This window comes from Sphaerodactylus townsendi, linkage group LG03, assembly GCF_021028975.2.
Source record: "Sphaerodactylus townsendi isolate TG3544 linkage group LG03, MPM_Stown_v2.3, whole genome shotgun sequence".
Classification (NCBI taxonomy): domain Eukaryota; kingdom Metazoa; phylum Chordata; class Lepidosauria; order Squamata; family Sphaerodactylidae; genus Sphaerodactylus; species Sphaerodactylus townsendi.
The window spans coordinates 121,390,629-121,406,030 of NC_059427.1; the positions used below are offsets into that span (position 1 = coordinate 121,390,629).

The following is a 15,402-nucleotide window of genomic DNA, read 5'->3' on the forward strand; positions in this document are numbered from 1 at the left end:
ATGCAGAATCACACAATCAAAGCGCTCTTGACATATGCTCATTCAGCCTCTGTTTAAAAACCTCCAAAGAAGGAGACTCCAGCACTAAACACCTAACACCTAAAGTGTCTGGGAACTTGGACACCTGGGGGATTACATTCAGATGCCAATTTGTTTCCATTCCACACGGTACCATCCCAACAGAGTTAATCCTTCTTGGAGAAAAGACAACCTGGTTTGGCCCAGACCACCTACTTGTCATGGAAGTCCTGTGCCATTTCCAGATGCTTGATGAGGGTAGAACTATATTTAATACATCTCTGATTGTAACAGTTGCATCTGATATCAAAGATTGGACTTTGAAAGGAGGCTGGTTTAGATCGCATTCCATTGACCATACATATCTGTGGGCTTTTCCTTTGTCTTCACCTTTCAGTCTTCAGCAGAAACTAGGTCCACAGGATTGCTTTTTATTTGAAAATCTCTGTGCTGTGTATCTTGTGTGCCTTCCTTGTATTTTGGTTTGCCCTTTCCGCCACTTTTCCTTTTTTCCTCTCTTTTATAAAGACTTGATTTTTTGTTTTGCTTAGTACCATTTACTCCTCTGTGATCTTTCTCTGAATCTCTTCTCTAAGTGCTTGACTGCATGAATGCTACATAGTTGCTTATAAGGTATTTTTCTAGGGTTTCTATCTTGTCACTTCATTATTGCTGTAGTCCTGCACTAGACAGTTACCTTCTTTGTGGGTCAGTCTTGATGTTCTCAGGAAGTTTCTGAGTGGTGCTGCTGGTTAACAGAGTATTTTCCAGGGAGCTCTTTCTCTGAGTTTCCCAACAAGAAAAGACATCATGTCCCCCCTTCCTTCCATAACACACACTCCATAAAGTCTTTTGAAAGCAAAAAGGGGCTGAGTATTTTAGCTCTAAGCCACTATCCTGTCCAAGAAAACAAGGTCCTTTTGTTTGTATCTTGACCTAACATACTTGTTGTTTCATTTCATCAGATAAAGCCACCAACCCTCTGAATAGACAAGAAGACTGGGAATACATTATTGGCTTCTGTGATCAGATCAACAAAGAACTTGAAGGGTATGTGTACAAAACCACTCAACCATTCAAGATTTTATGGTAGAAGCTGAAAGCTGGCATTCCCAGTGCTTTACTTAGTATGATTCATGAGCAAGTTAGAAGTGGGGTAGTTATTTGCCGTAGTTTGCTAGGAATTTTGATAGGCACTGATCATTTTCATTCATCTAAACATGAAAAAGCAGCAAAGAAGTTCTGACTGTAAAAGAGGCTGGCCCTTTTCAGAGGCTGTGACAAAACAACCTAAGGTTGTGGCGAAGTCTCATTCCGTCACAGTAATCACAACCACTGGCATCCATGGAGTTTTTTAATGCCTCTAAAAGTGTTTGCTTATTTCTGTGAAACTTAGAAATATTTAGAAGCTTAGAAATATTTAGCCTACCAAGAAAATGAAGGGAAGAAAATCACAGTCTATCATGACTACATGTTCAATTTTGGGGTATACCACCAATCAAATAAAGGCGTTCCTGACTTGACATACCCAACCATGTAAGGACAAAACATTTGATATCAGAAAAGGATTTTAAAGCTACAGAATGCTGGGTGTGTGTGTGTGTGTTTCTGCTACATTTTACAAATCTCATAACAAAATTTCATAAAGCCTTAAAGAGGGAATTGGCAATCAACACTCACAGATCATTTTGGTTCACAAGAGGGACCAAAGTAAAATCTTGGGTTGGATCCTGTGATCTGTCAGCAGCTTGCCCTTCCCCCAGCAACTATTTCTAAGCCCTGGAAGGTTTATTCCTGATGTCGTAGGATCCACATGGAGCAATAGGCACATAGGGGGACTGCAGTGGGAAAGACAAAGGGCGCACAACTGGTTCACCTCTTGCATCAACAGAGGTTAGCAGACAAAAGAGAAAACAGAGGACAGTTTTGCTCCCTTCCCCCTTTCCCACTGCAGTCTTCATCTTGCATGGCTTTTATTCAGTTAAGGTCTTGGGACCCCTATAATAAACCTTTCTACAGTCAGAAATGGCTGCTGAGGAGAGAGGAGCATGGAACAGTGGGAATCATCGTCCTGGGTGCAGACTCTTGACAGTTTCAGCATTCTTTCTTGCCTTTTACTTTCAGAATATTTTTGGCCTTTATATTTGCAGAGCAAACCTTAAGATCTGTTTGTAACATATGTAGTGACATCTCCAAAAGCAGGTGAAAAATGATAATTTTCTACTTATTTGTTCCAGTCCACAGATAGCTGTGAGGTTGCTGGCTCATAAAATCCAGTCACCACAGGAATGGGAAGCAATCCAAGCTTTGACTGTAAGTACACCTTATAAAAAGTCCCCCCTTCCTTCCAGCTGTCTTTGCCCAAGAATCAGAGGGCCTTCCCCCTTCTCTCTTCTCTTTTCTTCTTCACTAGCCACCCACATCCTTTATTTCTTTACCTGTAGCTTGAGGCTCAGATAGGCACTAGGTGCGTGTGGATTTGGGTGGTGCTTCACACACACCCTGCTCCCTGGCCAGCCAAATGTCTGCAGCCCAATCAGGAGTTCCTTGTCTGTTTTGAGGATAAGCTATGAGGTGCCCTGGATGAGAGTCTTTGGCCACAGTCTGAGATCTTTACCAGGAAAAGATTTTTATTTACCAAAAGAGAATCTCCATTCACTAGAGCAAGGCTTATCACTACCGGAAAACAGGCGTGATCCAGAAACGATTTTCATTACAAGATTGTTATTCACAACGAACCGTAAGGCCGTTAAAGAAAACATGTGAGGCTAAGATAGTTGTACAGTCACGGGTTTTCCATTGTCATTTCCTTCCCTGGAATGGATGCAAGTGTGTTAGAAGTTTGACATAGAGACTGGTCAAGATGTACTTCACTCCATTGCTGTCCTGTTTCCTGGACGTTAGCTTTTGCCTCTGACAGTGCTCACATCTTTTAAACACTTTCTGGCCTAGCTGTATCTTTCTTCCAGTTACTTCAAGGTACACGTCTCAAAACCTTTCAGACCTACCTGTCTTAAAGGTCATCTATCTTGCCTCTTCCTGATAGGTGGGCAAGTGGTCACTTTATCCTGCCTGTTTGTATCTATAAAGGAATCTTATCTCCTCTCAGTCTACAATCTGAGAAGTTTATGGTTCTTTTTTCCCAAAGAAAGTATGTTTTCTCTGAGATCAGGACTTCCCTAAGTGTTAATCAAGGCATATTGCATCTGTTCATCATAACATTCAGCATGGTGTAGTGGATAAGAGCAGGTGGATTCTAATCTGGAGAACTGGGTTTGATTCCCCACTCCTCCATCTGAGTGGCAGAGGCTTATCTGGTGAACCAGATGTATTTCAGCACTCCTACATTCCTGCTGGGTGACCTTGGGCTAATGAAGTTCTTCTGAACTCTGTCAGCCCCACCTACCTCACAAGGTGTCTGTTGTGGGGAGAGGAAGGGAAAGGAGTTTGTAAGCCAGCTTTAGACTCCTTACAGAAGAGAAAGATGGGGTATAAATCCAAACTCTACATTGGTTTTTAAAATTCCCAGTATACATGCTGACTGTCCTTCTCCATTTGTACATTCATATGTTGCACGGTCTTGAATCTAGCTTCCTAATGCTGCAATGAAATACACTTTCTTGAGTTTAGACTTCACTGAACATAGTGGATTTGCTTCTGAGTAAATGAGAGTAAGATATGCAAGATTAATCTGACCTTTTGTTTGAAAATAAGTGTCCAGCCTTCCTAGTTGTGAAGGGAAGTTTGCGGACGTGCCTGTGGTGTCTCCTCAAGGCTTTGGACAATGTTTAGAGGAGCAGTGCCTGGGACTTGAGCAATTAATGTTAATTTTCCATGATAACTCATTGCTGCCTCTTTATCCTCACTGGACCCCTTCTCCTCTCCCCATGTCCTCCCCTCTCTCTTTCTTGGCTTGTCATTCCAGTCCTTGCCAATATATTCGGGAGCTTACAAGCACATCCAGATAACTTATGTTCATTATATATGAATATCTGTACCTGGAGTGTATTTTAATGATGTCTTTTCATGTTGATGGCCTTTCCATTAAGTCCGGCGTTATTGTATCAGATTATGTATTAAAGCCCCTTATTTCTTGTGTTACATCTTGTTTTGCTATCAAAGCAATTCTGTTTCTTCTGTATGTGTCATTTTCTAACTAAAACTGTTTGTAATTTACTGGCTGAAAATGTCCACTGTATTTCTCTCAGTCCCAGGATTTTGGAGTTTAAAAGCTCAATTTCTCATTCTTTGATTTAAATTGTACCTTGATTTATACTTTGCACTTTCCCTATTCCTGCTATATGTGTCAAAAAGCTTTGGACTTTTCCTTTTGTATCCACTCACATCAACAACTGAATATACTTCAGTTTTTAATACAGTTGCCTCATTAAGAATAGCGCTATTCAGATTTGTCCTTGGCTCTTCGCCAGCAACTAGTTGAGTGCCATTGTCCTGGAAGTCTTCTCTTCCAGCACATATGAAAGAGAGAGAGTGTGTTTTGGATTGTTTCATCATTGGATTTTAAGGTATGAAATGATCGGAAGTGGTTTGCCATTGCCCTCTGCACAGTACTAACCAGGGTTAGCTGAAGTGGCACTGTCATTGTCTATGATATATCCTCCATTAGCATCACCTTTGAAAGGTACCAGTCACACTTTTAACATCTATGTATATTGAAATCTAAATGCATAGCCCCTTTGAAAATGAGATGTCCAACTATGGGATCAGCCACACAGAAACATCCTGGCTTCTCCTTCCCACATAATGTGGTCTGCATAGGACTTTTACATAAACATGGTATAGTGCTGAAAGTAATATATTGCTCAGGTAGTGAAGCTGGGATGAATACACAGATAAAACTGGACCTGGATAGTCCCAGGCTAGCCTGATCTCACCAGATTTCAAAAACCCTGGTTAGTATTTAGATGGGCAATCTCCAAGGAACAGCAGGATTATGACTTGGAGTGGCAGGCAGTGGCAAACCACCCTCAGAACTTCTCTTGCTTTGAAAACCTTGACTTGATGGCACATGCTCACAAAAGTTTTGGGAAAAAACAAAGGAAGGTGGGCAGGGGATTAAACTTGGTCTCCAGGGAGTTCCATCGTAAATGAACTTGAAATGGTACACGTCATAGCCCTTCGGGGGTAGGGCGGTCTACTAAATTGAATAAATAATAATAGTAATAGTTGAAATGCTCATTAACAACCTGTGCTCACACCAAATAGGGTGGAAATCCTCATCCAAACAGTTCCATCCTTATTCTTTGATTCATCATATTTTGATTTTTGCTTCCCTGCAGGTGCTGGAAGCTTGTATGAAGAACTGTGGGCGAAGATTTCATAACGAAGTAGGGAAGTTTCGATTTTTAAATGAATTGATTAAAGTTGTGTCTCCGAAGGTTAGTATGAAGTTTGACCTATGTCTAGTCTGCCCTAGTCCTTAAAACACACTTACAATCTTTCTGGGATAGGGCTTGGTAGAAAGACAAGACAAAAAAAGCATTTACGATCACTGAGGTGTAGATAATAAAGGTTCTCATAGTGAATGGATTATCCAGTGAGCTAGCGTATGGGTAGCTGAACATTCTGCATTTTTTTCATTTCTAAGTATTATCAGGAATTAGGTTCCTGCTGCTTATGTAACATTTTGAAATACTGTTTCTATCCCAAAATGTGATAATCAGAGCTTGATATTGGTCAGTTTGTTTAACCGTTCTCATTTCTACATGTTGTTTGGATAATGTAGAATAAAGGCTTATAATGAAACTTTTGTGACCTATGAAAAAAGGGCATTTGAAAATCATGCATGCTGTCTCTTAATTTACTCTGTTCCATCTATAATAAAACATTGCCTGCATTAAATAATGCTCCTGATCTAGCCATTAAAATTGATCTAACTATTGAAATTAGAAATGTCTTTGTTAAGTCATTATTGGAAAATGACTTTAATCTGGCAGCTAGCCCCTTTAACATCTTGAGGAGCACCTGAGTACCTGTGTGTGACTGTTACCGTGTTTCCCCAAAATTAAGACAGGGTCTTATATTAATTTTTGCGCCAAAAGATGCATTAGGGCTTATTTTCAAGGGTTGTATTGTATTGTATTATTTGATTTGTATACCGCATATTCAGGGAAATACGGTACCTTCACAATTCATTGAGGGAGGCTCTTGGCGGCCCCATTGCTTCCCCTGCTTGATCACACCATCCTGATCTATAACTTCCGGCAGGGCTTATTTTTGGAGTAGGGCTTATATTTCAAGCCTCCTACAAAAATCCCGAAAAATCATGATAGGGCTTATTTTCAGGGTAGGTCTTATTTTCAGGGAAACACTGTAAGAGCCTGCCTCAGATCAGCACGGAAAACATTTACAGCATCGGCTCATACTTGCAGTGGTTCAGAGTAGATTCTTGTATCTCAAAGGAAAGAAATCCACATAATTTCTATTTTTTTTTCCTTTGGCAGTACCTTGGTGATAGAGTGTCAGAGAAGGTCAAAACCAAAATAATTGAGCTGCTGTATAGTTGGACGGTAGCCCTGCCGGAGGAGTCGAAAATCAAAGACGCTTACTACATGTTGAAGAGACAAGGTTGAGAGCAACTTGTTAAATGGAATGTCATAATGTAATGGCTTTGATAAGTAGTCACTGCAGTTTGTCTAAGGTAGACTTGCTCAACTGAATAAGACTTGATACATAGATGTTCACACCCTTGCAGCTTTACTGTGGAGTGTTATGTATCATCACAATGAAAGTCTGGCTGCACTGTTATTATCCCACTAGCTGCCCACTCTGGATGTTAAGTTCCTCTTTGCTGCTCAGGCAAATGCTTGTGATATTAAGATCAGGTTTGACAATACCAGAAAATATCAGCAAGTAGCAGAATGATGGCAAATTCCCAGGCTCAAGGGCAAAAAAGGTCTTACAAGGCAGGTTTATAGGGACAAAGGCTGGCAACTTCTATAGTGAGCTTTGTCTGTTGATGAACCCCACCATTCTGAATCAAGATTTAGAGCACTGGCTGGGTCTTTATTGCTAATGCAGTAGCACAACATAATCTTTGCCAAAGTCCTGCTGGAACATCATCAGCAAGTAGTAGATGCCTTGACATACTACAGCTGTCTTCTTTTGCACAGGCAGCTTGTGTGGAGCAAAAAAAGTGTTGTGCCACTAACAGAAATCATTGTCTCCTTTTTCTTTCAGGCATTGTCCTGTCAGACCCTGTAATTCCCGTGGAGAGAACGCTCATCCCCTCTCCTCCACCTCGCCCCAAAAATCCTGTATTTGATGATGATGAGAAATCCAAGGTAAAGTGAAAAGGAGAACTCTCATAAGCAACCATCAAATAATCTTATGATGCTTGTCAAGAGGTCAACTTACCCCCCCCCCCAACCCTGCCCCTGTTTGTTGGTCATACCCACAGTTTACTACAGTTAAGAAATACAGTTCCTAATCTCAAGCAGTTCTCATTTTCTTTGGAATCCATGATAATCAGAAGCAACAACTGTGAATTCCGTTAGATTGTACACTGAGGCTGCCAAAAATCTAGAATTCACTGCTTCAAGGACAAATCTAGACTTCATTTACTTAAGGAAGGCCTGTCTTAAGGAAGGCCTGTCTTGTCTGTCTGCAGAGCCAGGCTTTCAAGGTGTCTCATGGACATTCATAAACCCCTCAATTAAAAATAAGAGCAGATAAAAGCCAAGTTCACAGAAATAATTGTTGCACAAGGAAAGCTTCCAGAGGCAAATTCAGACATTGATGTTTACAACAGTTTGCCAGATCACAACAGTTGTTCATGGTACTGAGTCCTCAAGTAAAGCTCTTGAAAACCAGAGAAATTTGAGCTAACACTTTTTCTGACTTTTTCTTTTTTACAGCTTTTAGCAAAACTGTTAAAAAGTAAAAATCCGGATGACTTACAAGAAGCAAACAAGCTTATTAAGTCTATGGTGAAAGAGGTGAGATGGAGCACTAACCGGCACGTGAGCAAGGGTGGTGATTGCTTGGGGCTTCTTTTTTTTCTGAAGCATTTTAGAATCTCTTTGGACTGTAAGATGTTGGAAGTTGTGAATTCCTCTGCCCTCGTTAAGCAGTGATGATATCCCCCATGAGCAAAAACAAATTCTTATAAATGAGTTTGAAGCTGTAATAAGATCCTGGATAGCGAGCTAAGGCAAGCCGACCAGTGATTTGTAGTTCACGCTGGGACAAAACCTAAGTGGGTCTAGTCTAGTCAGAAAAAAGCTCAATTTTAGTCCATAGGGCTTACCCCCAGGTAAGTGATTGTGGCATTGCAGTCTCTGCCTTCCAGTTCTAGATTTTGTTCTTGACCTTCGGCATCAACTGTGCTTATCACCTTGGCCTTCCCTGCTCATTCTTCCATGGTCAGCCTGACCCTAAGCAGAGGCAGGTGTGTGTTACAATGGAAATTGATGGTCTTAGGCACACATCATTCTGTTTGAGGTGTAACTGTCAGCTGTGAGCATGGAGGTTCTTATTTCCTTTCATTTTAGCTGCTTTCATTGGATGCTACCCTCAAGGTATATAATTTTCCTAAAGTTATGGTCAAGAGTTGTGCAGATGAGAGAATTAAAACTAAGCTAACAAATAAATTTCTGTTTTTCATTTTTACAGTGAAAAGGTTGAAAGATGCATTTAAAACACGAAGGCATAATTTCTTAAAAGTGCAGAAGGCACTGAGGTGGTGGTGGTGGTGGGAGCGCTGCTGGTTGACCCGCGTTGCTTAAGACAGCCGGCTTTAAAAATGAAGAGAACTCTTGCATCTTTTATAGTAGTCCAAAACAAAGAACCTCTGTGTGACAAGTCACACCTGCCAAAAAACCCCCCCTCTTCTGGTCAGCTGTTAAAAAGAGAAAAGCCCCATCTCTTGGTGCATGTCGTTCTTCCTAGCTTCACTTTATTGGGGCAGTTAGAGTTGACCTGCAGGGAGAGAATGGGGATGCTGCTCAGGAATAAAGTTCACATGAGGCTTTATTGTTTTACTCGAGAAATATTAAACACCAACAATTCATACTTTTCTGTCCCAAAGTTTCAAGCAGAATTGTTTCAAGGCTAATCTGTGCAGATCAAGTAAGACTGTAATCCAGCACATATTGAAATCAGTGTGAGCTGCATAAGATCGAATCTGCCTGTTCAGATATTAATGAGGTCTGCCAAAAATTAAAAAATGGCTTTTCTTATAGAAAAGCATAACATCTTTGTCGCTGGAACTTTGAGGCTTCCTGGGTTCTTCAGGCTAACTTGCCACAGTTGATGCAAGAGAAAAGTGAGATTTATTTCTTTTGTTTTAAAACGTGAAGGACGAGGCACGAATACAGAAAGTAACAAAACGCATGCACATCTTGGAGGAGGTGAACAACAATGTGAAACTGCTGAATGAGATGTTGATTCACTATAGTAAAGAGGACTCTTCAGAGGCTGATAAGGAGCTCATGAAGGTGGGTAAGAAATTTTTTTCTTGCAAAATATTTGGTGCTTTTATGTTGCCTTTTTGGCGATGGTACAGATATTTAACTATTCTCTTCTAAAAAAAGAGGAACTTAACATCCAGGTTTGCACGCAGAATGAGGGCACAACTAGAAGTGAAGCAGGAGATCTCTGATCTAGATGATCTGCTCTGTACATAGCAACCTGGCCAGGGAGTGGGGGAGCTAGAGAGAGGAGTGTTCTGTCTGGGAAATGGTGCAGGCTATTTCAACTTCAACTGACCTTTATTAGGCTTATCAATAAGAAATAAAAAAATGCAAGACAAAGTGGAAATCTGCACGGGTCTTAAAACAAGACAGTCAGGACAAGTCGTGTAAGGCCGGGAAAGAAGAGGTGATTAAACTTCCATTATGTCCTTGACTTGAGCACTTCTAACAAAAATTCAGCGGTTTTTCCAGTTATCCCACCATTGCTATTATTCAACAGGTAAATAGTATTTATATGCTCAGAACAACTTATTTTTCCCCCTAGAGCCGGGACAAGTAGGGAAAGTCTAGGTAATGCGTACCTCAGACAAGAAAACATAATATGCTCAAGGGTCTCAACCATATCCTCCAGGCTATTTAAAAAACCAGTTCCATGACTCCTGTCTTACCAATGTTCCAAAAAAGGCTATGGCCCTCATACAAATCCCTCTGTCCCTTCAGTGGCTGCTTTCAAATAAAATGTAAGATTTCTAGAGATCCGACCATTAATCTCTAGCATCATGACTAATTGCAGCCTCAGCTTCTGAAGTCTCTTTGAGTACACATGGGGTTGTAATACCTCTATTATAACAAAAACATGGATGTTTATGAGTGGGTAAGTAGGAATGAATTAGAACAGAGTTGCACCTGTTGTCAGGTTTGGCTTATTGGCTCCTATCTCTCACCATTACTTCCAGGAGCTCTTTGACAGATGCGAAACAAAGAGGCGGACATTATTCAAACTGGCCAGCGAGACGGAAGATAATGACAGCTATTTAGGTAAAACAGAAAACCTTGCAGGGGTGGAGGGCTGGTTCTCCTGATTATGCTTAGGTTACAGCTGTAACTAAACTGTATTTGCAACTTCTCTTGTACTTCCAGATGTGCTCTTAATCCATTTAATTTAGAGGGTGAACTGTTATATGTAAAATGTCACATTGGCCTCCATCCTCTTTCAGAAATGAACTATCGTTCATTAGTCACCCAGATGATTTCCAAAATATTAACCACACTTCAGTCTTCAAGGCTCAGAGAAGAGATTGGTAAAGACCATGTCCCTACTAGCTACTCACTGCTTATTATTCTCAGTTTGTATTTTAGTGTTCATTCTAGCCATCTTTGAATTGGCTGTGCCACTTGTACTGAGTCTTAATTTCCTATTTGATTTTTTTATTTGAAATTTAATTTATATACCGCCCTCCCTCGGAGGGCTCAGGACGGTGTTCAACATGGTGAATGACAACAACAGCAATACAACAAGGCCAAGCATCATAATACAATATTTGCACCAGACCCTGGCAATAATCCAACAACAGCTAAATATAACAATAATGTTCCCATTGCAGGTTAATTACTAACAACATAATCTGCATAGCACATAATAAATTTTTCAATAGCATACAACATAATAGCGTAACAGCATAATACATAGCATACAATATAATTCAGCAACTACTGCAAGCATCTGCATAACATATCACATACAACATATCACGTACTTTAGCACCTACAATAAGCACCTACGTAACAGTTTGCAATAGCCTAACAATATAATATTGGAGTAGATTTCTTATACAACTGCAGTTGTACCAGGCAAAGTAGAATGAACACATCACGAGCTTAATGTAAATTGTCAGTTGATAGGATACTAAAGGTATCTGTTTGGGACCTGACTGGGGCCAGAGAGGAAGCAGCAGTTCTGTGTGTGTACAAAAAACAAACAATTGTTTTACATAACTGGTGATTAAAATCTAGTCAGATAGGAAAAGGCGATGTTGAATAGTCAGTGGTGTTTCTTAGAATACCTCCACAATTTTTGTGTGTCTCATTTTTGTGTATTTTGCTAAATTGTGAGAGAAATGAAGAGTGTGAGAGCTGGAGAAGTATACAGCTGAAATATACACAGGTTATGTCTTAGTACCTATTTTGTTTTAGGAATACATTGAACAAGTCGATTATGTGGCTAGATTTGGAAAACATTACTGAGAGTGCAGTGATTTATATCTGTGACGCAGTCTGTCTCTTTGTCTCTATTTCTCTCTCATAGGAGATATACTGCAAGCTAGTGACAATCTATCACGGGTAATAAATTCCTACAAAAGAATTATTGAGGGGCAAGTCATCAATGGTGAAGTGGATGCTTCTGTGTTTCCTAGGACAGATGGTGAGTCGTATTCTTTGGGGACTGGGCTCCTTTTTGTTAGAACACCTGTTTCCAAACAGGGCTAAGGATTCTTAAAAGCACCAGCTCTCCCTTGTTTGCTTCCCTGCCCCTTTGCAGTAGCCCCAAATTGCTCCTAGACCACACTACCCTTCTAGGACTAAACTTGGGACAAGGAATTAGGGTCTTTGCTGCTGGGATATGCAGGTTGAGAAAGGGCAGGTGACATAGAATTGGTCTACCTGTGAGCCAGAGTAAAGCACATTGGGAGTATATGTGTCAACTGCTGTACCCTGTAAAGTTTTCAGGATACACTGGCACCTACAGTGTGCAGTTTCTGTTGGGTGAGACCATCTTGGACAAAGCAGTATCCACTCTAGGATACTGATATCATTTTGGAGGCTGTTCACTGGTTACTAGGACCTCCAAGATGGTGCTAGAATTTTCATGGGCAGTGCTACCCTGGAGCAATTTAATTAAACTGCTTCTTTTCTCGGCTAAGTTGTATAATCTTATCCTGTTTTTTTCCAAGTGCATTACCATTGTGGATGCAAATGAGGTTAGAGGCCATGTCTTTCAGCTATACATCTGATTTACATACTACTACAAAGTGTCTTTTGTACCATGTGTACAGGTGGCAGAAAAGTACAACCTGTCCCAACTCCCTGGGAGCATGTACTGGTATGATTTGTACAGCCAGAAATGTATTTGCCCTTACAGTTGTATGGGTACACAAAAAATGTATCCATAAACATGTAATATCTGAAGCTGACCAAATCTTAATGATGAATGTGGGTGAAATGTTTATTAGTGATGCTTCACAATACTTTTACTTTTCCTCCATCCTGCTCTGCTGTCTTATATTTTAATAGCAAAATCGATCAAATCTGAGGATATTTAATCTGGTGATTGGAGCTGTGAACAGGCTAGACATATTTTACTAAACCTGAAAAGGGCCCAAGTTTGCAAAAAAATGTGAAACCTAAAAAAAATACATTGGGGTTTTTTAAAAACTGAAAATAATAAAAGGAGCACCTGTAGCTTTAAGCAACAGATTCCCTCAGTGGCTGTTGCTAGGCAACTACCCTGTTTCTCCGAAAATAAGACAGTGTCTTATATTAATTTTTGCTCCCAAAGATGTGCTACGTCTTATTTTCAGGGGATGTCTTATTTTTCCATGAAGGAGAATGATTGTTGAACAAAAAAAATGAACATTTATTATATACTGTACAGTAGTTGTCATCATCTCTCCTATAAGGAGACTCAAAGGGGCTTACAAACTCCTTTCCCTTCCCCCTCACAACAAACACCCTGTGAGGTAGGTGGGGCTGACAGAGCTCAGAAAAACTGTGATTACAGTACAGCATTCCAGCCTTCAGTTTCTAGAAGGTCAGGTTTGGGGAAGGAAGAAGCCTCAGCAGGTTATAATACTACAGTCTCTGAGGCAATTTTTCCAGAAAACAGATTTTTGTTGTCTGGAGTTCAGTTGTAATTTGTGGGGATCTCCAAATCCCACCTGGAGGATGGCAACCATAGGCCTGGCAATAGCTGAGTGACTTGAAATCACCTGACTTGCATGACTCAATTAGTCCTGACTGCTTGCTACTGTTCAACAGCAGTTGCCCCATGAAAATTGGTGTGGTGTAGCAGCTAGTGGTTCAGAGCAGTGACTGCAAGACCCAGGTTTGAATCTTGATTTTGCTGTGGGAGCTCACTGGATGATTATCTTCCTACACTTTTAAGCTCTGGTAAATTGAAACCAAATTAAACACCCACCTGCAGCAGACATGAAGAGAAGAGTAAATGCCACCAACTAGGGCCCTGTGTGTCTGTATGAACATTTTCATGAACCAGTGGAGGCTTACACTGTTATTTGGGGCCTCTGGTTATTTATGTGGAGGTCTCATTTTGGCAAAATCTGAGTATCCCTGCCATAGTGCAGTGGTTTCCCAAGAGAGTTGTTGGATTTCTATGGACACTGTACCAGAGGTCCCTATCAAGAAATGTGGGCAAAGGTGAATTTGGTTTCAAGCGCAGGGAGGAGACTGTTATCCGTACTTTATATTGTACCTGTTCCCTCCTGATCACTGCAGGAAGTGATTCTGCCAATAACATCAACACGCTCATTGACCTGGCAGGACTGGATATTTCTAGTACGCCGCCTCCACCTCCACCACCAATGCCTCCAGTGACACTGACGCCAGCCCCAACACTGACTCCAGCACCAGCCTCGTCATCAGAAATCCCCATCCTTCCACCTCCTCCTCACATGACTGGTCATTCTCGGAGTCGTTCATCCAGCCAGGCTGAAGCCTCTGCTGCTCAGTTGGCCAGCATGGGCAACTCACTCTCTTTGCTGGATGAGGAACTTCTCTGCTTAGGTAAGACGGGTGTGCTTGCTGTGAACGACTGTCAGGTAGCACTACCAGATACAAGGAACCCTGTGGGCAGCTGTGCATCTTCTTGCAAGACATGATTCCTATGGCTGTGAGTGAACTCCCCTCTGTATCTGATTGACTGGTAACACTGGATTTTTAATTTATTTTTTGCTTCTGTGACTGACAATGCTTGTTTGAATTAGCTGGGCCTAGTAAAATTTACAGTAAAATGTATCTGCTCCTTAGTATGGGAGCAGGATCTCTAGCATGCAGCACTTTGCATACTCTACTCTCTTCATATTGTGTAATGACTTCAAACAGAATGGTATGATCTCATATGTCTAGGAATTTTGGGTACAGACTATCTCTGTATTTACCAGGTGGGCGTGGAGGCAGCTGACATCCCAAACCAATTATTTTGCTAGCAGTTTCCTGGCTCCTCCTTTCTCCTTGTGGGAGCCAATCAATGCAAGTGTGGCAATGATCTAATTTCCCACTCACCTGATTGGTTTTGCCCTTGCTTGTGGCCTGAAGCGCATACTGCCTTCCCTTCTATTTGCTCAGCCTCTCTAGAGTGTGTGGGTGTGAAGGGGAGACCAGCATGGGCTTGGATGAGCCCCAAAGCACAAGCTCAACCTAAAACTTTAAACCTGATCTGAAAAATTTAGTAATTGTATGAAGCCCAATACTGGTGCATGTCTATAAACATCATGTTTATCATCTGGGATAAACTTTTCTTCCTTTCTTTCGGAAGAAAAAAGTCAAGTACTGAGAACAATAATGAAAAGTGTGTTAATTTACAGCAGTTTAACTACCTGTGCAATCTTAAGCAGAGTTACACTCTTCAAGTCTGTTGCAGTCAGTGGGTTTAGAAGGGTATAATGCTGGTTTGGACTGCACTGTATATGTCGCTTAATTGACCTCATACATTCATTGCCTGCTCTTCAGCCTCACGGCCCCCTGGGTAACAGGCTGAGCAGGAATGACGTACTCTGGGCTACTTAAGGTGGTCTTCCAGCTGAGTGTGGATTCAGATCTTCCGTCTCGCTGTCTGACATTTTATCCTGCATACCCCATGTACTTCCATGGGATCTTCTCCAGCTCAGAAGTGTGTTTTCACCTTCCAAAATGTTTTGCATGAGTTTCCCCCCCA

The 15,402-nt window shown here is 41.1% G+C and overlaps 1 protein-coding gene across 2 annotated transcripts in view; it reads left to right on the forward strand.

The window, feature by feature from the left end:
• GGA3 (golgi associated, gamma adaptin ear containing, ARF binding protein 3) overlaps nucleotides 1-15,402 on the forward strand; it is a 38,632-nt gene that overhangs the window by 14,796 nt on the left and 8,434 nt on the right. For both annotated transcript variants that reach the window (XM_048488256.1, XM_048488257.1), the window contains exons 2-11: nucleotides 984-1,068; nucleotides 2,256-2,331; nucleotides 5,319-5,417; nucleotides 6,483-6,606; nucleotides 7,219-7,322; nucleotides 7,896-7,976; nucleotides 9,339-9,476; nucleotides 10,409-10,490; nucleotides 11,758-11,874; nucleotides 13,965-14,252. In XM_048488256.1, coding sequence (XP_048344213.1) covers nucleotides 984-1,068; nucleotides 2,256-2,331; nucleotides 5,319-5,417; nucleotides 6,483-6,606; nucleotides 7,219-7,322; nucleotides 7,896-7,976; nucleotides 9,339-9,476; nucleotides 10,409-10,490; nucleotides 11,758-11,874; nucleotides 13,965-14,252 — 1,194 coding nt within the window. The remainder of the gene's footprint in view (nucleotides 1-983; nucleotides 1,069-2,255; nucleotides 2,332-5,318; nucleotides 5,418-6,482; nucleotides 6,607-7,218; nucleotides 7,323-7,895; nucleotides 7,977-9,338; nucleotides 9,477-10,408; nucleotides 10,491-11,757; nucleotides 11,875-13,964; nucleotides 14,253-15,402) is intronic.